Here is a 26,902-nt window from a genome sequence, read left to right as displayed (position 1 = left end):
GAGACAGGCCCAGCCCCCTGAGCTCCTGCTGTAGTACTCCGGGGCGGGATCACGGTGGCGCCTTAGCCAATGGGAGGGCGGGGTCGCTCTGGCGTTTGAGTGTGGGGCGTGTCTTTCGGGTCGCCGGGCTTGAAACGCATGGGACCGCCCCCTCGTCACTGGGGGTGGGGTTACGTGTAGGTGACGTGGCCGCTTCCAGTCTTTGGTCGGGTTTCGGCTGCTTCAGTGCTCGGGGAGGAGGCAGTGACGGCCGGGGAGATTGGAAGTGGCGGCGGCGGCAGGCGGCAGAGGGGAGGTAAGATTCGCTCTAAAGGGGATCTGGCCGCCGTGTCAGCTCTGGGGCAGTGGTTTTACGGGGGCGACGACTGACGGGGGGAAGGGAATCAGGGGCGAGCGGGCAAGTCCTGCCGGCCCGGCTCCGGGTGAGCGAATTCCTTGTCGTCCAATCAGGAAAGCCTCTGTTGAGAGAGACGTCGGCCTTAGCTAATGAGTGGTTGAAGTCTTCCAGAAGGCGGACCTTGGGCGGGGGGGGGGTGGGACTTCCTGTTTCAAATAAACACCCAGAGGTTTCCCCCTCCGCCCACCGAAGTGTGCCAGTCTTTGGAGGTCCGTTACCGGCCCTCCCTGAGAGGCCGAAGGAAATCTTGGAAACGAAAGGGCTGGGTTAGGGCCCGGGGCAGTTACACGAGCCAGGCTGCAGTCTCAGGACCACGGGATTGGCTCTGGCCCTGTCTCTGCTTCAGGGTCCCCTGCCCGCGCTCTGGCCGCCAGAGCCAAGTTGGAAAAAGAGTCTGAAGCGGGTTCGACTTGGGACAGGGGAAAAGCGGGGCCCTTTCCGCTGCTGGCCCGCCCCAGGATTTGCGAGCGTCTTGGGCGCGAAAGCCCATGAGAAGTGCAGAAGGGGCTCGAGGATTTGTTGATTGGGGTGGGGCGGGGGAGTTTGGGAAAAGAAGCTGCCTGGGGAATGACACTCTCCCCTCCACAACAGTCCGAGGTTATGCGTCTCAATGATCCCGCGGAAACGCTACGGGTCTAAGAACACGGATCAGGGTGTCTACCTGGGTCTCTCAAAGACACAGGTCCTGTCCCCTGCAACTGCTGGCAGTAGCAGCAGCGACATCGCCCCTCTGCCCCCCCCAGTGGCCCTCGTCCCTTCCCCTCCTGACACCATGTCCTGCCGGGATCGGACCCAGGAGTTTCTGTCTGCCTGCAAGTCGCTGCAGACCCGTCAGGTAAGGACCTGGAGTGGAAAACGCGAGGAGTGAGCCTTACTCAAATGTAGGAAGAACTGTGCTCCACCACTGTTAACCGAAGTAATTTTGGAGGGTACCTGATGGAATTGATAGGCTTGGATGGGGCCTGTAGGGTCTGCTATAGCAACAGAGAAGAGGTCGGCTGGCTAACTAGGGGCAAGGACTTAGACTTTTTTTTATGAGGAATCCCTTGGAGGGCAGGATTGCTATTCTGGAGGGAGTACTTCAGAGAGTACTTGGCTGCAATATAATTGGTGTGAATAAGGAACAAGTTCTAGGAAGAACCTTTAGGTTCTAATAAAGCTCTTCTAGGAAGAGCCTTTAGCTGAGCAACATGCACCTTGAATTTTCCAATATACTTCTACCATAAGTTTGCTCTGTAACCATGAGAAAATTAGTTAATCTAGTTACATCTTAGTTTTGATCTCTGTAAGATTAAGGACATTTTCTAGATAAGTAATTTGTTGTATTTGTTTTGTTTTGAGATCTGTTTTTCAACTCTGTCAACAGGCTGGAGTGTAGTGGCGTGATGATAGCTCACTGCAGTCTTGAACTCCTAGACTCAAGGGATCCTCTTTCCTCAGCCTCCTGAGCAGCTGGGACTACATGGATGCACCACCCAGCTAATTTTAAAATTTTTTCGTACAGGCAATGTCTCACTATGTTGCCCAGGTTGCTCTGGACACCACACCTGGCCCTAGATCAGTAATTTGTATCAAAATCACTTAGGTTTGGATGTGGTGGCTCATACCTGTAATTCCAGCGCTTTGGGAGGCCTAGGCCAGAGGATCACTTGAGGCCAGGAGTTAGAGACCAGCAGGAGCAACAAAGCAAGACCCTGTCTCTACAAGAAAAAAAAAAAAAAAAAAAAGCTGGACATGGTGGCATGTGCCTGTAGTCCCAGCTACTTAGAAGGCTGAGCGAGGCCCAGTCTCTTCCTCTCTCTTTTTTTTTTTTTTTTTATTTTGAGAAGGAATTTCTCTCTTGTCGCCCAGACTGGCGTGCAGTGGTGCAATCTCGGCTCACTGCAACCTCCTCTTCCTGGGTTCAAGCGATTCTCCTGCCTCAGCCTCTCGAGTAGCTGGGATTACAGGTGCCCGTCACCACGCCCGGCTAATTTTTGTATTTTTTTTTAATAGAGATGGGGTTTCACCATGTCAGTCAGGCTGGTCTTGAACTCCTGACCTGAGGTGATCTGCCCTCCTCAGCCTCCCAAAGTGCTGGGATTACAGGTATGAGTCACCACACCCTGCCTCTCTCTCTCCTTTTTTGGAAACAGGGTCTCTCTCTGTCACCAAGGTTGGAGTGCAATGGTTCTATCTCATCTCACTGCAACATCTGCCCTCCTGGGCTCAAGCAACCCTCCTGCCTCAGGCTCCTCAGTAGCTGGGATTATAGGCGTGTGCCACCACATCTGGCTAATTTCTGTTTTGTTAGTAGAGATGGGGTTTTACCATGTTGCCCAGTCTGGTCTCGAACTTCTGGGCTCAAATGATCCGTCTGCTTTATTTTCTCAAAGTGCTGGGATTACAGGTGTCAGCCACTGCACTCAGCTCCTCAAAAAAAAAATGTGGGAGTGCTTTTTATTTATTTATTTATTTATTTATTTTTGAGATGGGAATTTCTCTCTTGTTGCCCAGGCTGTAGTGCAGTGGCACGATCTTAGCTCACTGCAACCTCCGCCTCCCGGGTTCCAGTGATTCTCCTGCCTCAGCCTCCCAAGTAGCTGGGATTACAGACATGCACCACCACGCCCAGCTAATTTTGTATTTTTAGTAGAGACGGGGTTTCTCCACGTTGGTCAGGCTGGTCTCAAACTCCCAACCTCAGGTGATCTGCCCACCTCAGCCTTCCAAAGTGCTGGGATTGCAAGCGTGAGCCACTGCGCCAGCCGGGAGTGCTTTTTTAAACAATCCCAGTGGGACCTGAGTAAGCATTGTTTGTTTGTTTGTTTGTTTGTTTGTTTTTGAGACAGTCTCTCTTTGTTGCCAGGCTGGAGCACAATGACGTGATCTGGGTTCACCGCAGCCTCCACCTCTGGGTTCAAGCGATTCTCCTGCCTCAGCCTCCCAAGTAGCTGGAACTACAGGCATGTGCCACCACACCCAGCTAATTTTTGTATTTTTGGTAGAGACGGGGTTTCACCATGTTCACCAGGATGGTCTCTGTCTCTTGACCTTGTGATCTGCTCGCCTCGGCCTCCCAAAATGCTGGGATTACAGGCATGAGCCAGTGCACCTGGCCAAGTAACTGTATTTACTTATTTATTTATTTATTTATTTATTTATTTTTTGAGACGGAGTCTCGCTCTGTCACCCAGGCTGGAGCGCAGTGGTGGGATCTCGGCCCACTGCAGCCTCCACCTCCCAGGTTCAAGTGATTCTCCGGCCTCAGCCTCCTGAGTAGCTGGGACTACAGGTGCATGCCACCACACCTGGCTAATTTTTCGTATTTTTAGTAGAGATGGGGTTTCACCATGTTAGCCAGGTTGGTCTCAATCTCTTGACCTCATGATCCGCCTGCCTCAGCCTTCCAAAGTGCTGGGATTACAGGCGTGATCCACCATGCCCGGCCGAGTAACTGTATTTTTAAATATTTTTACCGATGGCTGGGCATGCTGGCTGACACCTGTAATCCCAGCACTTTGGGAGGCTGAGGTAGGAGGATTGCGTGAGCCTAGGAGTTCAAGACCAGCCTGGGCAATGTAGCAAGACCTTATCTCTACAAAAAGTTAAAAAATTAGCTAGGTGTGGTGGTGTGCCCTGTAGTCCCAGCTACTTGGGAGGCTGAAGTCGGAGGATCGCTTGAGCCCAGGATGTCGAGGGCGCAGTAAGTTATGATCATGCTACTATATTCCAACCTGGGAGACAGAGTGAGACCCTGTCTCAAAAATAGAAAAGTTATAAAGACGTGTTTTTCAGCTCATGGTAAAGCTGCTCTTCTATGTTATCTCCAAGAGCTTTGCAATCATCCTTATTGATTTCCTGATTTGAGGAATAGAATGGCAATACTAGATACCATTTATTTAGTGCTTACTATGTACCAGGTAGTTGACTGAAGTACTTTTCAGCCTTTTTGTTATTTAACCTTAGCAACAACGGGAGATGTGTGGATTGTCTTCATTTTATAGAAGAGGAAGTAGAGATTTAGAATGTTTTAAGTAACTTGCCCCAAATCCCCCAGCTAGTAAGTGGTGAGTCAAGATTTGAACTCAGGTCTACCTGCTCTTCAAATCTGGACTCTAAATGACTACCACTCATAAATCTAGATCATCTCATGGATGCCACCAGTACTAGAGATAGGTTAGTGGACACCTCAGGAAGTGAAAGCTGGGACTGGGGAAGGGAGAACTAAAGTTGTCACCTCCTGCCATCGCTTTTCAGAATGGAATCCAGACAAATAAGCCAGCTTTGCGTGCTGTCCGACAACGCAGTGAATTCACCCTCATGGCCAAGTGAGTTGAGAGAAGCTTTCTGGTGGGGTGATATAATGTCTGAAGAAAAGTAGACTTGCGATCAGTAGCCTTGGCTGTGAAGTCTGGGATTGGTTGTGGGTTCAGAAGGGCCTCCTGCCCTTTCCCACAGTCTCACTAGTGGTCATTTGCAGGCGCATTGGGAAAGACCTTAGCAACACATTTGCCAAGCTGGAGAAGCTGACAATCTGTGAGTGTTCTTGGGGTCTTTCAGAAGTGGGGCAGTAAATCAAAGAGGGCTGAGGGCTATATTCCCTGAGCTTTGTCCTTGACCTCACCCATTGTGGCTTCTTGTTTGTCTCTGTAGTGGCAAAGCGCAAGTCTCTCTTTGATGATAAAGCAGTGGAAATTGAAGAGCTAACATATATCATCAAACAGGTGAGCTACTAGCCATCAGGAGAGCCCAGCATTCCAATCAGATCACCTGTGTCTTCCTGTGATTTTCCATTGCCATGGGGACCCAGAGCAAGTTTCTTTTTTTAGAGAGGGGGTCTCACTGTGTTGACCAGTCTGGAGTGTAGTGGTGTGACCTAGCTCACTGCAGCCCTTAACTCCTGGGCTCAAGCTATCCTCCAGCCTGAGCCTTCTGAGCAGTAGAGACTACAGGGACATGCCCTCATTCCTGGATAATTTTTTTTTTTTTTTTTTTTGAGACAGAGTTTTGCTCTTTCACCCAGGCTGGAGTGCAGTGGTACGATCTTGGCTCACTGCAACCTCCACCTCCCAGGTGCAAGCGATTCTCCTGCCTCAGCCTCCCCAGTAGCTGGGACTACAGGCACCCACCACCAATGACTGGCTGATTGTTTTATCTTCAGTAGAAACGGGGTTTCACCATGTTGGCCAGGCTGGTCTCGAACTCCTGACTTCAAGTGAGCCGCCCACCTTGGCCTCCCAAAGTGCTGGGATTACAGGTGTGAGCCACTGCACTCGACTGTAATAGTAACTTTTATTTTATTTATTTATTTATTTATTTATTTATTTATTTGTTATTTTTTGAGACAGAGTTTCACTCTTGTTGCTCAGGCTGGAGCACAGTGGCGCGATCTCAGCTCACTGCAACTTCTGACTCCTGGGTTCAAGTGACTCCCCTGCCTAAGCCTCCCGAATAGCTGGGATTACAGGCACATGCCACCACTCCCAGCTAATTTTGTATTTTTAGTAGAGACGGAGTTTCTCCATGTTGGTCAGGCTGGTCTCAAACTCCTGACCTCAGGTGATCTGCCCACCTCAGCCTCCCAAAGTGCTGGGATTACAGGCGTGAGCCACTGCACCAGGCCAATAATAACTTTTTTTTTTTTTTTTTTTTTAGGACGGAGTCTCACTCTGTCGCCAGGCTGGAGTGCAGTGGCGCGATCTAGGCTCACTGCAACCTCCGCCTCCCAGGTTCAAAACGATTCTTTTGCCTCAGCATCCCAAGTAGCTGGGACTATAGGTGCGCGCCATCACACCCAGCTAATTTTTTGTATTTTTAATGGAGATGGCATTTCACCATGTTGGCCAGGATGGTCTCAATCTCTTGACCTCATGATCTGCCTGCCTTGGCCTCTCAAAGTGCTGGGTTTACAGACATTAGCCACTGAGGAATTGTGTGTCTGAAAATAATTCTGTTGATGCCTCTCGAAACTACAGTGCCTTTGACTCTTCCCTTTTCCTGAGTACTGTCCAGGGGCTTTGTTGGTCATGCCCTAGACCCAAGATTTTGGCCTTTGAAAGGGTTCTGTGGCCAAGAGCATGGCCTCACAGAATGGAGCCAGGGCAGTAGGCTGGAGGAGTAAACAAGGTACTTACAAATGGATGAAGGCCCTACTTTGCCTCTTTCTAGCTGTTCTCTGCAGGAACTGAGCCAGAGCAAACACTAAACCTTGGAAAATCCTAGCAGGCCCATCTGGTCTGACTGTCTGAGATATTCTCACTCTGGCTAGTAACTTCCACCTTGCCCTTCCTACCAGAGATGGCCATCGTGAGAGATGCTGACTGAGGACTCCTTGGCTAATACTTTGTTTTTTTGTGGACTCTTTTACCAGGACATCAATAGCCTCAACAAACAAATTGCTCAGCTCCAGGATTTCGTGAGGGCCAAGGGCAGCCAGAGTGGCCGGCACCTGCAGACCCACTCCAACACCATTGTGGTCTCCTTGCAGGTGGGACCTGGGGAGGAAGGGAGGGAGGCAAAGGGGAAGAATGTGGAGTCTTCTTTGGTTGACCCTCTCTCCTTTTCTTCTAGTCGAAACTGGCTTCTATGTCCAATGACTTCAAATCGGTTTTAGAAGTGAGGACAGAGGTGAGAACAATCTGCGTAGGACGGGTAGGAATATGGGGGTAAAGATCCAAGAGGGAAATGAAGAAGGGACAAGTTCTACAGGGTCATGGGGCCAATGGTGGGAGTCTCTTTAACATGCCTGCTTTCTAGTGGCTTCAGGTCCTTTGCATTTTTCCCCAACCCCAGAACCTGAAGCAGCAGAGGAGCCGGAGAGAGCAGTTCTCCCGGGCACCTGTGTCAGCCATGCCCCTTGCCCCTAACCACCTGGGTAAGTCACAGGTAAAACGGGAAGCCCCGGGAGATAAGGTTACTTACTCTGGTTGTGATGGCATCCTCTAAAAGCACGGGTTGGCTAGGAGAGTGGAGGGTCAAGGAATTTTCTAGGCTTTATCTCTCAGAGGCCGAACCAGATGGTTGAGATTCGTGATCCACATTTAGACTCCCACATTCTCACTGTTGGGGTGAATTCAGTTATATTCAGAATAATGATAATTTCTAATTTTTTTTGTACACTTTATTCACATTCTCTAGTTTTCACAACCACCCTTTGAGAAAGCAACTGTTATTATCCCCCATTTTACAGGTGAGGAAACTGAGGCTTAGAGAGGTTAAATGACCTGTCCAGGGTCACAAGGCTAGTAAGTGCCAGAGCTGGGATTCAAACCCAGAGCATGTGGGCTTTGAACCTGCTTTTAACTGTTAAGGTGTGCCACGTCCTGTTTTCTCCCCCAGGGGGTGGTGCTGTGGTTTTGGGGGCCGAGTCCCATGCCTCCAAAGATGTCGCCATCGACATGATGGACTCTCGGACCAGCCAGCAGCTGCAGCTCATTGACGAACAGGTACCCAAGCTCTGAACTAGGGAGAATCAGCTTCTCCATTATTCTCTGTGGTTCCCAAGAGAGTGTTTGGAGTGTGCCATGGGCAGAATGGCAAGCTGGGAGGGTTGTAAAGATGCAGGTCTGACCCTGAAGAAGCTGATGGTGCTCATGTGCTCTCTCCCTCTCCTGAAGGATTCCTACATCCAGAGTCGGGCAGACACCATGCAGAACATTGAGTCGACAATTGTTGAGCTGGGCTCCATCTTTCAGCAGTTGGCACACATGGTTAAGGAACAGGAGGAAACCGTTCAGAGGTGAGACACACTCTCTCGCCCCAAACAGAGGAGCTTTCTCTTCCCCGTGGATTGGCATCTTAAAGTCCCCAAGGACTGCTTGATGCCCTTTCGAAGATAGAGTGAATTCTGCCCACCCATGGGACCCAGTTCACCTGCTTCCATCCACCCAACAAGTGTTTATTGAGCACCTGTTCATGTGAGGCACTGTTCCAGGTGTGGGAGATACAGTGGCAAGTAGGACAGTAAAGTCTGTCTGGAGCTGCTTTGCAGCATGTGTAAGTGTATGGAATTTGATAGGGCAGATGAGGACAGCTGTGGAAAAGAACTGACAAGGCTGGCACGGTGGCTCACACCTGTAATCCCATAGGCAGCACTTTGGGAGGCCGAGCAAGGCAGATGCTTGAGTTCAGGAATTCAAGACCAGTTTGGGCAACAAAGTGAGACCCTGTCTCTACAAAAAAATACAAAAACTAGCTGGGCATGGTGGCATGGGCCTGTAGTCCCAGCTACTCGAGAGGCTGAAGTGGGAGGATGGCTTGAGCCTGGGAGGCAGAGGTTGCAGTGAGCCAAGATCGTGCCACTGCACTCCAGCCTGGGCGACAGAGCCAGATGCTGTGTCAAAAAATAAAAATAATGAACAACAAAATTTCCGGTAGTAATAAAGGCTGTATACAGAGTTAAAGTAGGATGATGTGTTAAGAAAGTAGTGGATGGGTACGGTGGCTTACACCTGTAATTCCAGCACTTTGGGAGGCCCACACAGTCACTTGAACTCAGGAGTTTGAGACCAGCCTGGGCAACATGGTGAAACCCCATCTCTACAAAAATAAATTAGCTGGACGTGGTCGCGCATGCCTGTGGTTCCATCTACTCGGGAGGCTGAGGCGGGAGGATGACTTAAGCATGAGAGGTCGAGGCTGCAGTGAGCCATGATGGAACCACTGCGCTCCAGCTTGAGTGACAGAGCGAGACCCCATCTCAAAAATAAGAAAATGACTAAGTAGGTATATCAGATTGTGTGGTAGGGAATGCTGCTCTGAAGACATGACATTTAAGCAGAGACTTGAATGACAAGAGGGATCCTGCCAGGCAAAGAAGAGAAAGTGTTCTAGGCCAAGGAGACAGCTAGAGCAAAGCCTTGTGATGGGACAGTCTCACCATACACAAGAATCAAGAAGGCCTGCGTGGCTAGAAAGTAATGAACAGGGATAGAGAACTACAGGGTGTACTGGAGGGATGTAGGCAGAGGCCCAACAATGGGCTGGCCTCTCTGTTCCTCTGGTGCCTCATGCTACTACAAGAGGTTTTATCTGCTCCTCCTCTGTGGTGCTTAGCATTCAGTCAGTCAGTTATGGGAATATAGCAGCGGGCAAAAGAGACAAAATCCTTGCCCTTGTGGAACGTGTATTCTAATAGGGAGATAGATGTGAAAAAGTCATAATAAATAAACAGTATGTTAAAAAAAAAAGTCATAAATGCCAAAAAAAGAGAGAGAGACAGTCAACACAGGATAAGCTAATCAGGAGTGCCAGGTTTGGAGGGAGATAGGCCCTATTAAGAAGGTGGCATCACACTTGGGAGAAGGTGAGGAAATTAGCTACACAGACCCTGGCAAAGGCCTGCAGGTGACAATATGTCTGATGAGTTAAAGGACAGCAGAGACTACTGCAGCTGGGATCAATGAGGAAGAGAGTTGTACAAGGTGTAGTCGGAGGGGAACTGTGAGACCTCTTGAGACCATTGGTAGGCTTTAGCTTTTACTCTGAGTGACATAGGGAGCCATTGCATTGCAGGGGTTAGTTTTTCTGTGTTTGAGACAGAGCCTTGGTCTGTCGCCCAGGCTGGAGTGCAGTGGCATGATCTTGGCTCACTGCAACCTCCACCTCCTAGGTTCAGGTGATTCTCATGCCTCAGTCTCCCGAGTACCTGGGACCACAGGTGTGCACCGCCATGCCCGGCTACTTTTTGTATTTTTAGTAGAGACGGAGTTTTGCCACATTGGCCAGGCTGGTCTTGGACTCCTGGCCTCAAGTAACCTGTCCACCTTGGCCTCCCAAAGTGCTGGGATTACAGGTGTGAGCCATCACAACTGGCCAAATACATTTAATTTTATTTATTTATGCATGTATTTATTTATTTATTTTTATTTTTGAGATGGAGTCTCACTGTCGCCAGTCTGGAGTGCAGTGCCAGAATCTCAGCCCACTGCAACCTCTGCCTCCTGGGTCCAAGTGATTCTCCTGCCTCAGCCTCCTGAGTAGCTGGGACTGCAAGTGTGCGAGACCACGCCCAGCTAATTTTTGTATTTTTAGTAGAGACAAGGTTTCACCATGTTGGCCAGGATGGTCTTAATCTCTTGACCTTATGATCCGCCCACTTCAGCCTCCCAAAGTGCTGGGATTACAGGCATGAGCCACCATGCCCAGCGTTAATTTTATTTTTATTTATTTATTTATTTTTGAGGCGGAGTTTCACTCTTGTCCAGGCTGGAGTGCAATGGCACCTGTCGCCTCACTCACTGCAACCTCTGGGTTCAAACAATTCTCCTGCCTCAGCCTCCTGAGTAGCTGGGAGTACATGCACCCACACCACTCCCAGCTAATTTTTGTATTTTTGGCAGAGACGGGGTTTCACCATGTTGGCCAGGCTGGTCTCGACCTCCTGACCTCAGGCAATCCGCCCACTTTGGCCTCCCAAAGTGCTGGGATTACAGATGTGAGCCACCGCGCCTGGCCACATTTAACTTTAAAACAAAAATTATAATAGTGTATACCCTGGGATTTGTAAAGTACATAGATGCAACAAATTTAACTGTAGAATAAAGGATGAAACAGGAGGGTTTCAAAATTTTGACAGTTTTTTTTTGAAATGGAGTTTCGCTTTGTTGCCAGGCTAGAGTGCAGTGGCTCGATCTCAGGTCACTGCAGCCTCCGCCTCCCGGGTTCAAGTAATTCTCCTGCCTGAGCCTCCCGAGTAGCTGGGATTATAGGCGCCCACCACCACGCCCAGCTAATTTTTGTATTTTTAGTAGAGACAGGGTTTCACCATGTTGGCCAGGATGGTCTCCATCTTTTGACCTTGTGATCTGCCTGCCTCGGCCTCCGAAAGTGCTAGGATTACAGGTGTGAGCCACCACACCTGGCCAATTTTGACAGTTTATATGAAGTAGGCTGTGAAGAGTTAATAAGGTATATTGTAATCCCTAGAGCAACCACTGAAATAAAATAGAAACTCAACAATGACATATAGCAAGAAGAGCAATAACCAAATTGAAATGGAAATAGAATTTTAATCAAAATTTCAATTAATTCAAAAGAAGGACAAGAGAGGATAAACAGAAACAAAAAATAAAAGAGAAAAACAGAAAATAGTGCCGGGTGCGGTGGCTCACGCCTGTAATCCCAACACTTTGGGAGGCCAAGGTGGGCGGATCACGAGGTCAGGAGATCGAGACCCTCCTGGCTAACATGGTGAAACCCCGTCTCTACTAAAAATAGACAAAAAATTAGCCGGGCGTGGTGGTGGGTACCTGTAGTCCCAGCTGCTTGGGAGGCTGAGGCAGGAGAATGGTGTGAACCCAGGAGGCAGAGCCGTGAGCTGAGATCGTGCCACTGCCCTCCAGCCTGGGCAACAGAGCGAGACTCCATCTCAAAAAAAAAAAAAAAGTAAAATGGCAACCCTAAATCCAACCTTATTAAAAATTACGGCTGGCCTCAAGTGATCTCCCCACCTTGGCCTCCAGAAGTGCTGGGATTATATATGTGAGCCACCACACCTGGCCAGATTCTGCCTTTTTTTTGTTGTTTTTTGTTTTTTTTGTTTTTTTGTTGTTGTTGTTGAGACAGAGTCTCACTGTGTTACCCAGGCTGGAGTGCAGTGGCACGATCTTGGCTCACTGCAAGCTCCACCTCCCGGGTTCACGCCATTCTCCTGCCTCAGCCTCTCGAGTAGCTGGTGTTAACAGGCTCCTGCCACCACGCCTGGCTAATTTTTTTTGTATTTTTAGTAGAGACAGGGTTTCACCATGTTAGCCAGGATGGTCTCAATCTCCTGACCTTGCGATCCGCCTGCCTTGGCCTCCCAAAGTTCTGGGATTACAGGCATGAGCCACCGCGCCTGGTCGATTCTGCCCATGTTTTAGTCTCCGTCCCAGACCTGTCTCCTAAACTCCGTATATCCATACTCCTGTTCAACATCTCCACTTACTGGCCTGGGAGCGGTGGCTCATGCCTGTATTCCTAACACTTTGGGAGGTTGAGGCAGGTGGATCATTTAAAATGGTGAAACCCCATCTCAACTAAAAAAAAAAAAAAAAAAATAGCTGGGCATGGTGACACATGCCTGTAATCCCAGCTACTCAGGAGCCAGAGGTGGGAGAATCACTTTAACCTTAGAGGCGGAGGTTGCAGTGAGCCGAGATCCTGCCATTGCATTCCAGCCTGGGCAGCAAGAGCAAAACTCTCAAAAAACAAAAACAAAAACACAAGCTGGGTGTGGTGGTGCACTTCTTGGTCCCAACTGCTGGGAAGTCTAAGGCAGGAGGATCTCCTGAGCCCCAGGGGTGGAGGTTGCAGTAAGCAGAGATTGGGCCACTGCACTCCAGCCTGGGTGACAGCAACACCCTGTCTCAAAAAAAAAAAAAAAGTATTAAAAAGTTAAATGTATTTTGAAGAAATTAAGAGGAAGACATGGTAATAGTATTCACATATTTACCATCTTCAGTGTTCTTCATTCCTCCTTGAATAGATCTAAGTTTCCCACTGGTATCTCTTCCCTTTATCCTGAAGAAGCACTTCCTTTGGTATTTTTTTTGTAGTGGAGATCTGCTGACAACATTTTCTTTCAGTTTTCTTTCATCTGAAAACTGAAATCTTTTTCACTAACTAAATCAAAACTAAACTTTTTTTTTTTTTTTTTTTTTTTTTTTTTTTGAGACAGAGTCTTACTCTGTTGCCCAGGCTGGAGTGCAGTGGCGCGATCTTGGCTTACTGCAAGCTCTGCCTCCCGGGTTCACGCCATTCTCCTGCCTCAGCCTCCTGAGTAGCTGGGACTACAGGCGCCCACCACCATGCCCGGCTAATTTTTTTGCATTTTTAGTAGAGACGGGGTTTCACCGTGTTAGCCAGGATGGTCTCGATCTCCTGACCTCGTGATCCGCCTGCCTCGGCCTCCCAAAGTGCTGGGATTACAGGCGTGAGCCACTGCGCCCGGCCTCACCTTCATTTTTGAAGGATGTTTTCTCTGGATATAGACTTCTGGATATACAGTTGCTTTTCTTTTTTTTTTTTTAAGTTTTTACTTATTTTTTCCTGAGACAGGGTCTCACGCTCTTGCCTAGGCTGGAGTGCAGTGGCATGATCATGGCTCACTGCAGCCTTGACTTCCCACCTCAGCCTCCTGAGTAGCTGGGGCTACAGGCATACACCACCAAAATAGGCTGATTTTTTTTTTTTCTTTTTTGCTAGAGATGGGGATCTCACATGTTGCCCAGGCAGGTCTCAAACTCCTGGGCTCAAGAAATCTTCCCACCTTGACCTCCCAATGTGCCTGGCTCATACAGATTTATTCTTTTTTTTTTTTCTTTTTTCCAAGATGGAGTTTTTGCTCTTGTTGCCTAGGCTGGAGTGCAGTGGTGTGATCTCGGCTCATTGCAGCCTCCACTTCCTGGGTTCAAGCGATTCTTGTGCCTCAGCTTACTGAGTAGCTGGGATTACAGGCACCCACCTCCATACCCGGCTAATTTTTTTTTGTATTTTTAGTATAGACAAGGTTTCACTATGTTGGCCAAGCTGGTCTTGAACTCCTGACCTCAAGTGATCCTCCCGCCTCCGCCTCCACCTCCGCCTCCCAAAATGCTGGGATCACAGGCATGAGCCACAGCACCTGGCCCGATCGTGTTTTTTTTGTTGTTTTTTTTTGTTTGTTTTTTTTTGAGATGGAGTTTCGCTCTTGTCACCCAGGCTGGCATGCAGTGGTGCGATCTTGGCTCACTGCAACCTCCGCCTCCTGGATTCAAGCGATTCTCCTGCCTCAGCCTCCTGAGTAGCTGGGATTACAGGTGCCCGCCACCACGCCTGGCTAATTTTTTGTATTTTTAGTAGAGATGGGGTTTTGCCATGTTGGGCAGTCTAGTCTCGAACTACTGACCTCAGGTGATCCGCCCACCTCGGGCACCCAAAGTGCTGGGATTATAGGTGTGAGCCACCACGCCCAGCCTCTGAGTTTCTTTTTTTTTTTTTTTTTTTTTTTTTTTTTTTGAGATGGAGTCTCGCTCTGTCGCCCAGGCTGGAGTGCAGTGGCGCAATCTCGGCTCACTGCAAGCTCTCCGCCTCCCGGGTTCCCGCCATTCTCCTGCCTCAGCCTCTCCGAGCAGCTGGGAATACAGGTGCCCGCCACCACGCCCGGCTAATCTATTTTTTTGTATTTTTAGTAGAGACGGGGTTTCACCGTGGTCTCGATCTCCTGACCTCGTGATCCGCCCGCCTCGGCCTCCCAAAGTGCTGGGATTACAGGTGTGAGCCACCATGCCCCACCTGAGTTTCTTTTATGTGTAAATTTGTCTTTAAATTTAGGAAGTATTTGGCTATTATTACTTTAAACATTTTTCTGCCTCTTTCTGTCCTTACCATCTGGAAATATATATGTTTCCAGATACATGTCTTACATAATAAATTTATATTAATTATATGTATATTTTCAGGTCGATCTGCTGTTAAGCCCATTTGGTGAATTTTTTTAGATAATTTTCATTTTCAAATTTACACTTCGTTCTTTTTTAGAGATGTTTCTCTGCTGTGATTTACTACCTTCTTAGTACAAGCATATTTTCCCTCAGTTATAATAGCTGCTTTAAAATTTAATTCTTTTCATCTGGATTATCCTAGGGATGGTGCCATTCATTGCCTTTTCTTTTCTGTATGGGTCACAGTTCCCTGTTTCATTGTATAACTACTAATTGAGGATTTTATCGTACATGTTATAATTGATATGAAGATTCTGGATTATCTTATGTTTCTATAAAGAATGTTGACTTTTTTGTTTTCACAGGCAGTTAACTTGGCTGAACTAAGATCATTGTTCTTTATATTTCTTCTGTGGTTTATGTAATTTATGGAATGATTGGTATAATAGGAGGTACCCAGGCATTACTGGAAGGAGAACCTCGAGGAGTGAGAAATAGTCATTGGATTCAGCAATGTAGATATTGTTGGTGACTTTGAGTCAGATTCAATAGAGGGATGGGAGCAAAAGCTTGAATGCAGTGGCGTTTAAGAGAGAATGAGGCTAGCCATGGTGGCTCTTGCCTGTAATCCTAGCACTTTGGGAGGCTGACGCAGGTGGATCACTTGAGGCCAGGAGTTCAAGACCAGCCTGGGCAAAATGGTGAAACCCCATCTCTACTAAAATTACAAAAAATTAGCTGGGCGTGGTGGCGTGTGCCTGTCATCCCCAGGAGGCTAAGGTTGCAGTGAGCCGAGATCCCGCCACTGCACTCCAGCCTGAGTGACAGAGCAAGACTCTGTCTCAAAACAGAAAAACAAACAAGAATGAGAGAGAGCAATTAGAAAGAGTAGGAATAGATGAATAGACAGCTCTTTCTTTCTTTCTTTCTTTCTTTCTTTTTTTTTTTTTGAGACAGAGTCTTGCTCCGTCACCAGGCTACAGTGCTGTGGCGCAATCTCGGCTCACTGCAACCTTCGCCTCCCGGGTTCAAGCGATTCTCTTTCCTCAGCCTCCCGAGTACAGGCACGTACCACCACACCCACATCCAGCTAATTCTTTTTTTTTTTTTTTTTTTTTTTCAGTAAAGGCGGGTTTCCCCATGTTAGCCGGGATGGAAAATGGACAGCTCTAAGAGTTTTGCTTCAAAATGGAGAAAGGAAATTGAGTAATAGCTGATAGGAGGAAGTTAATCAGAAGTTTTCTTTTTTCGTTTTTTTACTATGAAAATTTGGGGGTTAGGCAAAGTAGCTTACACCTGTAATCCTAGTGCCCTGGGAGTTCAAGGCAGGAGGATCGCTTGAGGCCAGAAGTTCGGGACCAGCCTAGGCAACATAGCAAGACCCTATCTCTCCAAGAAAATGAAAAGTTAGCCTGGCATGGTGACATGCCTGTAGTCCTAGCTATTTAGGAGGCTCAGCAGAGAAGATCACTTGAGTCTAGGAGTAGTAGGAGGTTACAATAAGCTGTGATGGTGCCATTGTACTACAGCCTGGGCAATAGAGTGAGACCCTGTCTCTAAAAAATTTTTTAAGCCAGGCGCAGTGGCTCACGCCTGTAATCCCAGCACTTTGGGAGGCCGAGGCGGGCGGATCAGAAGGTCAGGAGATCGAGACCACAGTGAAACCCCGTCTCTACTAAAAATACAAAAAATTAGCCGGGCGCGGTGGCGGGCGCCTGTAGTCTCAGCTACTCAGGAGGCTGAGGCAGGAGAATGGCGTGAACCCGGGAGGCGGAGCTTGCAGTGAGCCAGATCGTACCACTGCACTCCAGCCTGGGCGACAGAGCGAGACTCCGTCTCAAAAAAAAAAAAAAAAAATTTTAAAAGAAAAAGTTTAAATTTACCAGTAAGTTAAAAGAACCATAATAAACACTGATATAGCTGCAACCTACATTCAACAGTTAACAGTTGGCCAGATTGGCTTTATGTTTTATTTTTCTGAACCATTTCACAGTAGGTTGCCGATATCATGACACTTAATCCTTAAATATTTTAACATGTGTCTCCTAAGAATACACAAATTCTCTTTAAAAACCACATCCAGTACTCACTTCAGCAGGATGTATATTAAAATTTGAAGAATACAGAGGTTAGCATGGCCTCTGCACATGGATGGCACAAATTTGTGAAGCTTTCTGTATTTTTTGTTACCTGGGTGATGAGATAATATGTATACCAAGCCCCAAGACACACAATTTATTTATAGAACTAACCTACACATGTACCCCTGAAACTAGAATAAAATTTAAAAATTAAATTAAAAAATAAAAACCAGGCTGGGCGCGGTGGCTCACACCTGTAATCCTAGCACTTCGGGAGGCCAAAGTGGGCAGATCACCTGAGGTCAGGAGTTTGAGACCATCCTGGCCAACATGGAGAAACCCTGTATCTACTAACAATACAAAAATTAGCTGGGCATAGTGGTGCATGCCTGTGGTCCCAGCTACTTGGGAGTCTGAGGCAGGAGAAGTGCTTGAACCTGGGAGGCAGAGGTTGCAATGAGCCGAGATTGTGCCACTGCACTCCAGCCTGGGCAACAGAGCGAGACTCTGTCTGAAAAAATAAAAACAAAAAACCATATCCAGTTATCCTATCTGTGAAAGTTAATGATTTCCTAATATTATGTATTATTCAGTGAGTGTCACTCACAACAGAGTGATACTCTGTCTCAAAAAAATAAAAACCACACCCAGTTATGTCTGTGAAAATTAACGATTTCCTAATATGTATTATCCAGTGAGTGTTACGACAGAGCGAGACTCTGTCCTAGAAAATAAAAAAATAAATAAAATAAAAACCACACCCGGGGCCGGGCGCGGTGGCTCACGCCTGTAATCCCAGCACTTTGGGAGGCCGAGGCGGGCGGATCACGAGGTCAGGAGATCGAGACCATCCTGGTTAACACGTGAAACCCCGTCTCTACTAAAAATACAAAAAATTAGCTGGGCACGGTGGTGGGCGCCTGTAGTCCCATCTACTCGGGAGGCTGAGGCAGGAGAATCGCTTGAACCTGGGAGGTGTAGGTTTCAGTGAGCCGAGATTGTACCACTGCACTCCAGCCTGGCAACAGAGCAAGACTCCATCTCAAAAAAAAAAAAAAAAAAAAAGACACCCAGTTATCCTATCTGTTAGAATTAACTATTTCCTAATATTATGTGATATACAGTGAGTGTTTACATTTTCCCAGTTGTCCCCAAACTGTTTAATAGCTTTTTAAAAATTAAATCAGAAAGCCAGGTGTGGTGGCTCACACCTGTAATCCCAGCACTTTGGGAGGCCGAGGCGGGCGGATTACCTGAGGTCGGGAGCTGGAGACCAGCCTGACCAACATGGAGAAACCCCATTTCTACTAAAAATACAAAATTTGCTGAGCATGGTGGCGCATGCAGGAGAATCACTTGAACCGGGGAGGCGGCGGTTGCGGTGAGCCAAGATGGCGCCATTGCACTCCAGCCTGGGCAACAAGAGCAAAACTGTCTCAAAAAAAAAAAAAAAAATTAGCTGGGCTTGGTGGCGCATGCCTGTAATCCCAGCTATTTGGCACGCTGAGGCAGGAGAATCTCTTGAACCTGGGAGGCGGAAGTTGGGTGAGCCAAGATCACGCCGTTGCACTCCAGCCTGGGCAACAGAGTGAAACTCCATCTCAAAAAAAAAGGAAGAGTCCCGAATGCGGTGGCTCACACCTGTAATCCCAGCACTTTGGGAGGCAGAAGTGGGTGGATCACCTAAGGTCAGGAGTTCGAGACCAGGCTGATGAACATGGTAAAACCCATCTCTACCAAAAATACAAAATTAGGGTGTTGTGGTGCATGCCTGTAATCCTAGCTACTTGGGAGGCTGAAGCACGAAAATCGCTTGAACCCAGGAGGTGGAGGTTGCAGTGAGCCAAGGTCATGCCATTGCACTTCATCCTGAGCAATAAGAGCGAAACTCCATCTCAAGTAAATTAATTAAATCTTCCTCTTTTCTGAGCATCACTGTAGGCTTTAATTATAGGTTTGAATATATTGTTTGTCTTATTATTAGTTAGGGCAATGATTATTGTGAGTGCTTAAGTTGTTTCAAATATGTCTGGTGGGAGCCTAGAGGGTTTAAAAGGCTGAGAGAAAATAAACGTATGTTTGCATGCCAATGGGAATGATGCAGCAGATAAATTTAAAAATGATAATATAGGAGAAACATGGGAGAATTCTTGAAATGATGTCCTTGAGAAGGTGAAAGGAAGTGGGCTCCAGGGCATAAATCGAGGCTTGGCTCTAAGAGGAGCTGGCGATAGGTGGGCGACAGGTGGAAAGACAGAGGCTATTGTAGCAATGCTGGGGGTGGAGCGGCATTTATCCTCAGACCACTTCAGTCTTCTCAGCTCATTAAGAAGAAAAGCCAGTAGAGGAGAGGATAGGGGAGAGAAGGTGTAGGAGGTTTTAGGAATCCACTCCTGCCCACTTGCTCTTACCCTTTAGCCAGGGTCCAACCCTGATTGATCTTTATTCCCCACGGTATCTAGCAGAGTGCTTTTACCCTACATTGTTGATCATGTGAAACTGGGTGAACACCTACATATGTATAAAGCCGGTTTCTGAACATCAATCCACTAAGCAGCCTCACACATTTAATTGGCCAAGGTAGAAGAAAACACTTGGAGATTCTGATTCGAGAGATGTAAATGGAGTGGGCTTTCAGGGAGCTTCATTTGTACAAATTCCATAGGGGATTCTGATTAGCATCCAGGTTTGGGAACCACTGATTAAAAGAAAATTTGTTTATTCAACTACTATATGTTGAGCACCAGCCATTTATTAGGTACTGCGAGTACAGCTGTCTTGATGCTAGCTAGAGTCAGGAGAATTGACCGATTTTTGTTGTTGTTATTGTTTGAGACAGTCTCACTCTGTCACCCAGGCTGCAGTGCAGTGGCACGATCTTGGCTCACTGCAACCTCTGCCTCTCAGGTTCAAGCGATTCTCCTGCTTCAGCCTCCGGAGTAGCTGGGATTACAGGCATGCACCACCATGCCTGGCTAATAATTGACTGATTTTTTTTTTTTTTTTTGAGACGGAGTCTCGCTCTGTCACCCAGGCTGGAGTGCAGTGGCAACCTCCGCTTCCTGGGTTCAAATGATTCTTCTGCCTCAGCCTCCCAAGTACCTGGGACTACAGGTGCGAGCCACCACGCCTGGCTAATTTTTGTTTGTTTTTTTTTTCTTTTTTTTTGAGACAGAGTCTCGCTCTGTCGCCCAGGCTGGAGTGCACTGGCGCAATCTTGGGTTACTGCAAGCTCCACCTCCCGGGTTGACGCCATTCTCCTGCCTCAGCCTCTCCGAGTAGCTGAGACTACAGGCGCCCGCCACCACGACCGGCTAATTTTTTGCATTTTTAGTAGAGACGGGGTTTCACCGTGGTCTCGATCTCCTGACCTTGTGATCCGCCCGCCTCGGCCTCCTAAAGTGCTGGGATTACAAGCGTGAGCCACCACTCCCGGCCTAATTTTTGTATTTTTAGTAGAGATGGGGGTGTCACCATACTGGTCAGGCTGGTCTGGAACTCCTAGACCTCGTGATCCGCCCACCTTGGCTTCCCAAAGTGCTGGGATTACAGGCGTGAGCCACCACGCCTGGCCTAATTGACTGATTTTTATCTATTTCAGCTGAGACCTAGGGAAACCCTTGCAGAGTTAGGCCATAAACACCATAGCTCCTTGAACTATGTTGTATTTTGAATATTAGAATATTAAGTCTGGGTGTGGTGGCTCATGCCTGTAATCCCAGCTCTTTGGGAGGCCGAGACGGGCGAATCACGAGGTCAGGAGATCGAGACCATCCTGGCTAACACAGTGAAACCCCATCTCTACTAAAAAAAATACAAAAAAATTAGCCGGGTGTGGTGGCCGGCACCTGTAGTTCCAGCTACACGGGAGGCTGAGGAAGGAGAATGGCGTGAACCCAGGAGGCGGAGCTTGCAGTGAGCCCAGATCACGCCACTGCACTCCATCTCAAAAAAAAAAAAAAAAAAAAAAGATAGTTGAGTTCTTTCCTCAATCCATGTACATTTAAAATGAAATTATAGCATATAGGCAACTTTACATTCTAGTCTTCCTTGAAACAGCGTCATACGTATTTTTCACTGTTAGCATGTGTTTGCTCATTGATTTAGCAAACATTTGTTGCTGCTGTGAGCTAATCCTGCTGGGTCTGAGGATAAAAGGGTGAAAGACCATTCTGGTCCTCCTGGAGCTCACTAGTAGGAGAGACATAAGTTGACAGTGACAGCTCAGTATGATAGGGCAAGAAGAGAAGGGGATGAGGCTGGGTGCGGTGGCTCATGCCTGTAATCCCAGCACTTTGGGAGGCCAAGGCAGGATTACTTGAGGCCAGGAGTTCAAGACAGCCTGTGCAACACAGAGACCCCGTCTCTATTAAAAAAAAAAAAAAAGAAGAAGAAGGGGATGAGAGAACTCAGAGTAGGTACTGCTCCTAGATGGGGCCAAGGGGCCTTCCCAGAAGTGAACCAAGCTAAGACTTGAAGGGAATGCCAGCCCAAAAAGGGGAAAGGAGAAGCTGTTCTATGTGAGGAAAAAACAGCACAAAAATGAGAAAGAACTTGGTAGATTCAGGAGTGCAGAATTATTCAGCATGGCTGGGGGAGTGGTGAGAGGCAAGGCCAGGTCACAGATGACCTGTGTGTCACAGCAAGAAATTTGGTGTCACAGAGAGAACATAAGAAGAAGCAAGTGGATTGATGGTGGGTGAGAATTAGGTTTGTTCTGGATGTGCTGAGTGCCTCAGACTTCATGGGACAGCTAAATGACAGAGTTTAATAGGCATTTCATCTTCTGATGTTTGGAAGAGAAGGCAGTGCTAGAAGTAAGGACTTAGGACAGTGGCCTCTTGGTGAAACCCTGGGCATAGACCACCCAGAGACTGGGTAAAGTGAAAAAAAGGTCAGGACAGATCCCCCATGGAGTCAGGGGGTATGTGGAGAAGGGAAGAATCTAGCCAGACTGAGGAGGAAGGTTGAGGAAGATGAGAGAAGAAAGCAGAGAGAGAAATGTGTCCTTAGAACTTGGGGTAGAGGAATTTTAAGGAGTGGTTATTTCTCCTTGCTCCTGAGAAAGAAAGTTCGAGGTAAGGATGTGTTTGAGTCAGGAGGGGCTTGAATTAATTGTATCAGTGCCAGTATTTTCAGTGGAATGGCTCAGTAGCAATTTTACAGTATGTTGGAGCATGAAAGGGAAATAAGGAAGTAGAATTTATGGGTAACCATATACAAAATAAATTTATGAAAGGATGCAATCTTTAAAATAGGTGTAGACATTCATATGCTTCCTCTCTGCATGCCAGTGGATCTGGGTTTCAGCACTTGCTCTAGAAACCACTGATTAAGTCTCAAGTTTTTTGGGATGCAGATTCTTGGGCCCCAACCTAGAATTTCTGGTTGTGACACTTTAGAATTTTTATATTTGAGAATTCAACAGGTGATTCCTATTTTTCCTAAGGTGTGAAAACCACTGATCTAATGTTGCTCAGTCATTTTCCTTTTCACCTCATAAAATATTCAAACTACAGAAAAGTTGGGAGGATAGCACAATAAACACTCATATTCCTTTCACCTGTAGTCACTAACTTTTTTGTTTTCATGTTTGTTTTTTTCTTTTCTTTTGAGACAAGGTGACATTCTGTCACTCAGGCTATAGTGCAGTAGCGCAGTAATAGCTCACTGCAGTGTCAAACTCCTGGGCACAAGTGACCCCCACCTCAGCCTCCCCAGCAGCTGGGATAACAGGTGCATGCCACCATATCCAGCTAATTTTTAAATTTTTTTGTAGAGCCGGAGTCTCCTATATTCCCCAGGCTGTTCTTGAACTCCTGAACTCAAGCAATGCAGCCACCTTGGCTTCCCAAAGTGCTGGGATTACAGGCATGGGCCATCTGGCCTGGCCGCCAATTGTTAACATTTTATCACTTTTTTTCCTCTTTTTTTTTTTTGAGATGGAGTCTTGCTCTGTCAGCCAGATTGGAGTGCAGTGGTGCGAGATCTCAACTCACTGCAATCTCCGCCTCCCAGGTTCGAGTTGTTCTCCTGCCTCAGCCTCCTGAGTAGCTGGGGTTACAGGCGCACATCACCACATCCAGCTAATTTTTGTATTTTTAGTAGAGACAGGTTTTCACCATGTTGGTCAGGCGGGTCTCACTTTTTTGTTCAATGTTAAATTAAATCTAACGTTGATTAAATTAGGTTAAATGCTTTTCGCCGCGGTGATTACATTAGCAGGAACTTGATGAGATTATCCCTTTGTTGCTGATGTTAATTGAATCACTTGTTCAAGGTGCTGAACTTGTGATCCACCCGCCTCAGCCTCCCAGAGTGCTGGGATTATCGGCATGAGCCACCACACTCAGCCTTTCCCCTCTTTCTTTTGCCGAATTATTTGAAAGTAGGTGCAAATTTCATGCTGTTTTATCCCTAGGTACTACAGCATGCTAACAATAAGGCATTCTCATGAACGCCATAATGTCATTTTCTTTCTTTCTTTCTTTTTTTTTTTTTTTTTGAGACGGAGTCTTGCTCCGTTTCCCAGGCTGGAGTGCAGTGGCGCGATCTCCACTCACTGCAAGCTCTGCCTCCCAGGTTCACACCATTCTCCTGCTTCAGCCTCCTGAGTAGCTGGGACTACAGGCGCCCGCCACCACGCCTGGCTAATTTTTTGTATTTTTAGTAGAGACGGGGTTTCACCGTGTTAGCCAGGATGGTCTTGATCTCCTGACCTGGTGATCCACCCACCTCGGCGTCCCAAAGTGCTGGGATTACAGGTGTGAGCCACCACGCCCTGCCCATAATGTCATTTTCAAGCTAAGAAAATTAACAGTTCTCCAACATGATCCAGTAATCAGCCCACGTTCAAGTTTCCCCATTTGGTTTTTTTTTTTTTTTTGAGACGGAGTCTTGCTCTGTCGCCCAGGCTGGAGTGCAGTGGCACGATCTCGGCTCACTGCAAGCTCCACCTCCCAGGTTCACGCCATTCTCCTGCCTCAGCCTCCTGAATAGCCGGGACTACAGGTGCCTGCCACCATGCCCGGCTAATTTCTTGTATTTTTAGTAGAGATGGGGTTTCACCGTGTTAGCGTGAATGGTCCCGATCTCCTGACTTTGTGATCGGCCCGTCTTGGCCTCCCAAAGTGCTGGGATTACAGGCCTGAGCCACCATGTCCGGCCCCCATCTGATATTTAAAACAAAAGTTCTTATCTTTTTTTCTTTCAGTTTAAGACCCAGGAAGATTCACATTTTGTATTTGATGTGTCTCTTTAGTGTGCCTTTTGTTTTATTTTTCATGACATCAACTTTTTTGTTCAATGTTAAATTAAATCTAACGTTGATTAAATTAGGTTAAATGCTTTTGCCGCGGTGATTACATTAGCAGGAACTTGATGAGATTATCCCTTTGTTGCTGATGTTAATTGAATCACTTGTTCAAGGTGCTAACTATCAGACTAAGCACACTCATCCCTTGGTATTGTGGGGCATTGGCTCCAAGAGCCCCAGGGGAAACCAAAATCCATGCATCCGCAAGTCCCATAAAATCTTGTCATATGTGCATTAATCTACTCACATCCTCCGATATACTTATTTAATTTTTTTTTTTTAATAGAGACAGTGTCTTACCATGTTGTTCAAGCTGGTCTCCAACTCCTAGGCTCAAGTGATCCTCCTGCCTGGGCCTACCAAAGTGCTGGGATTACAGCCTGGCCAAAACTAGGGTCCATATAGCTTTTTTTTTTTGGTGGGTTTTCTTCCCCCCCCCCCCCCCAGGCCGTCGTGCTATGTCCCCCATGCTGGAGTGCAGTGGCACAATCTCAGTGCAGCATCAAGCTCCTCAAGCTCCTCAACCTCCTGGGTTCAAGCTATCCTCCCACCTCAGCCTCCCGAGTAGCTGGGACTATAGGGTCACACCACCACACCCAGCTAATTTTTGTATTTTTTGCAGAGATGGGGTTTTGCCATGTTGCCTAGGCTGGTCTCAAACTCGTGAGCTCAAGCCATCTGCCCACCTCAGCCTCCCAAAGTGCTGGGATTACTGGCCTGAGCCACCATGGTTGGCCATAGAGCTTTTTTTTATCCCCTGACTTCTTGTCCATATCATTATGTTTTCCTTTTTCACTCAGAACCATGATTTCCTGACTGTAATGGTCTGTGAACATTTTTCCCCTTATAATAAATGTAATATAATGTTTACAATAAATATAATATAAATACAATAAATATATTTCCCCTTACAATAAATATTTCCCCTTACAATAAATATAATACATACTCACCAGATAAAAATGTAAATACTGATGAGCAAAAATTGTAACTAACATTTTTGGGGCTCTTGTGGGTTAGGGACTTTATACTAACTCATTGAAGACTGACAGCAGCCTGAGAGAAGGTAGGGTTTGGGTTATCCTCATTTTGCCGGTGAGGAAAATGAAGCTTGAAGTTAGACTAACTTAAGAGTCTTAAGCTAATAAATGGCAGAGTTGGTTTTCAAACCAGAAATAACTTGTTTATAGTACCCTTCCAAAGCTTTTCTATACACAAATATGTATAAGAATGGGATCATACTGTGACCATCTTTCCATGTCAATAAATGGACTTCAACAGCATTCTTTTTAATCCAGTGTCCTTTTGTTTCCTCTTCTCCCGGCCTTGTCCCCAGGATCGACGAGAACGTGCTAGGAGCCCAGCTGGACGTTGAGGCCGCCCATTCAGAGATCCTCAAGTACTTCCAGTCAGTCACCTCCAACCGGTGGCTCATGGTCAAAATCTTCCTCATCCTCATTGTCTTCTTCATCATCTTTGTGGTCTTCCTTGCTTGAACCCTCTCCACTCTGAGGCACTCTGTTGGGGTTTGGGACCCTCCTGGGAAGGCAAGTGGCCAGTGCTGCCACTGAGCCTGTGCAGGGTACTTGGGAGAAAGGCCCTGTTTCCCTGGAACTGCTAAGAATGGCCACTGCCCCTGATCCCCCACCCCTTGCCTCTGGCCACCCTGTCCTCCCCCCACCACCCTCAGGCCTATGAAACACACAGGGTTCTAGATTTGAACTCTGCTATGAAGTGACTGGAAGGGAGCAGAGGCCAGCTGGGGGCCAGTGGGGGAGGTTGTTTCCACTAGGAGATTTTTATAAACCCTCTCCAGCCTCTCCCAAAGGAAGCGTTGGCAGCAAAGGGAGATGATGCCCTTACCCACCTTCCTGTGAGTGAAGAGAGGAAGCAGCCCCAGGGACCAATTTTCCCAATTGACCTCTTTCTTCCTCTTTCACCATGTGAGGCAGGGAGCCCTGAGCCCTTCAGCTGCCTGCACAACCCCCAACACTGGCTGCTGGTGACTCTCAATCTGCCAAATGTGCTGCAGCCCGTTTTCTCCCAATTACAGCAAGACTGTCAGCCTCACTAGCCATGTCATCATTTCTGGGTGGGAGCGTCGAAGGGCCTAGGCAGCGAGTGGAGAGAGCCCACTGCCCAGTACCAGAACTGAAAGGGTTGGGCTAATGGCTCTGCCAGGTATCACTGCTGATGCAGGCTATTTTGGGCTCTGACACACAGCTGCCTCTAGGCAGGGGAGAACCAAGTGTTGCAACACTTCATTAGCTTGGAAACTTCCTTTCACACAGGGGAGCAGGATCCCAGAGGGGGTCCCTGATTGGTGGTAACTTCCAGGACTATCTCAAGCAGTGTTTGGACCTGTTTCATCTGTATCTTCCAACTATTTGGCCGTAATTCTTCCTTGAGCTAAGCGAGTCAGAAGCTCTGCCTGCTGCCAGGAGTAGAAGGTGTAGAATTTTTTCCTAACTCCAGTTGAGGTTTTTGATTCCCTCCAAGCACTTCACCAAATCAAAGCCAGTCACAGAGAATGGAGGAGACACCTGCCCAGAATACCCACCGTCCAGGGAGAATGTGCTTTGTTCTTCCTGACCGAGACTCACAACCACATTCTGAGGTCACTCGAGTGCCCCTGTCTCATACATGCCAAAGGAAGTTGAAGCTATAGAGACAACAATCAATCAGGGGCTGGTGGTGGTGCTTTTGGGGGTCTAGGAGAGCCCAA

At 47.4% G+C, this 26,902-nt stretch overlaps 1 protein-coding gene and 1 non-coding gene across 4 annotated transcripts; both read left to right on the top strand.

The window, feature by feature from the left end:
• Window positions 1-164: 164 nt before the first annotated feature.
• On the top strand, window positions 165-26,247 carry STX5 (syntaxin 5). 3 transcript variants are annotated; one of them, XM_058438825.1, is made up of 12 exons: window positions 165-295; window positions 989-1,232; window positions 4,637-4,707; window positions 4,860-4,915; window positions 5,033-5,103; window positions 6,750-6,866; window positions 6,950-7,006; window positions 7,172-7,253; window positions 7,718-7,824; window positions 7,996-8,117; window positions 15,739-15,845; window positions 25,514-25,676. In XM_058438825.1, the coding sequence occupies exons 2-12, from the start codon at window positions 1,008-1,010 to the stop codon at window positions 25,531-25,533; spliced, it is 1,035 nt and encodes a 344-aa protein (XP_058294808.1). In that variant the 5' UTR covers window positions 165-295; window positions 989-1,007; the 3' UTR covers window positions 25,534-25,676. The 3 variants fall into 3 exon arrangements, with proteins under 3 accessions (XP_058294808.1, XP_032009027.1, XP_058294809.1); XM_032153136.2 differs by lacking the exon at window positions 15,739-15,845 and having other exon boundaries at window positions 166-295; window positions 25,514-26,247; XM_058438826.1 differs by lacking the exons at window positions 165-295; window positions 989-1,232; window positions 15,739-15,845 and adding an exon at window positions 3,533-4,180 and having other exon boundaries at window positions 25,514-26,247.
• Window positions 16,864-16,965, top strand: LOC116470010 (U6 spliceosomal RNA). The gene has a single exon (XR_004248451.1). It is a non-coding gene; the product is annotated as a U6 spliceosomal RNA (small nuclear RNA).
• Window positions 26,248-26,902: the final 655 nt, after the last annotated feature.

This window comes from Hylobates moloch, unplaced genomic scaffold, assembly GCF_009828535.3.
Source record: "Hylobates moloch isolate HMO894 unplaced genomic scaffold, HMol_V3 SCAFFOLD_5, whole genome shotgun sequence".
Classification (NCBI taxonomy): Eukaryota; Metazoa; Chordata; class Mammalia; order Primates; family Hylobatidae; genus Hylobates; species Hylobates moloch.
Note: the sequence above shows the minus strand (reverse complement) of the source record. Positions and strands in the feature narration are given on the sequence as shown.

What these genes read in the sequence shown, in the direction of transcription:
- STX5 (XM_032153136.2), top strand. Translation starts at nt 1,008, where the DNA reads ATGATCCCGCGGAAACGCTACGGGTCTAAGAACACGGATCAGGGTGTC. An exon ending in GAATTCACCCTCATGGCCAA is followed by an intron (nt 4,708 to 4,859) that starts GTGAGTTGAGAG and finishes GGTCATTTGCAG; the next exon opens with GCGCATTGGGAAAGACCTTA. An exon ending in CCATTGTGGTCTCCTTGCAG is followed by an intron (nt 6,867 to 6,949) that starts GTGGGACCTGGG and finishes CTTTTCTTCTAG; the next exon opens with TCGAAACTGGCTTCTATGTC.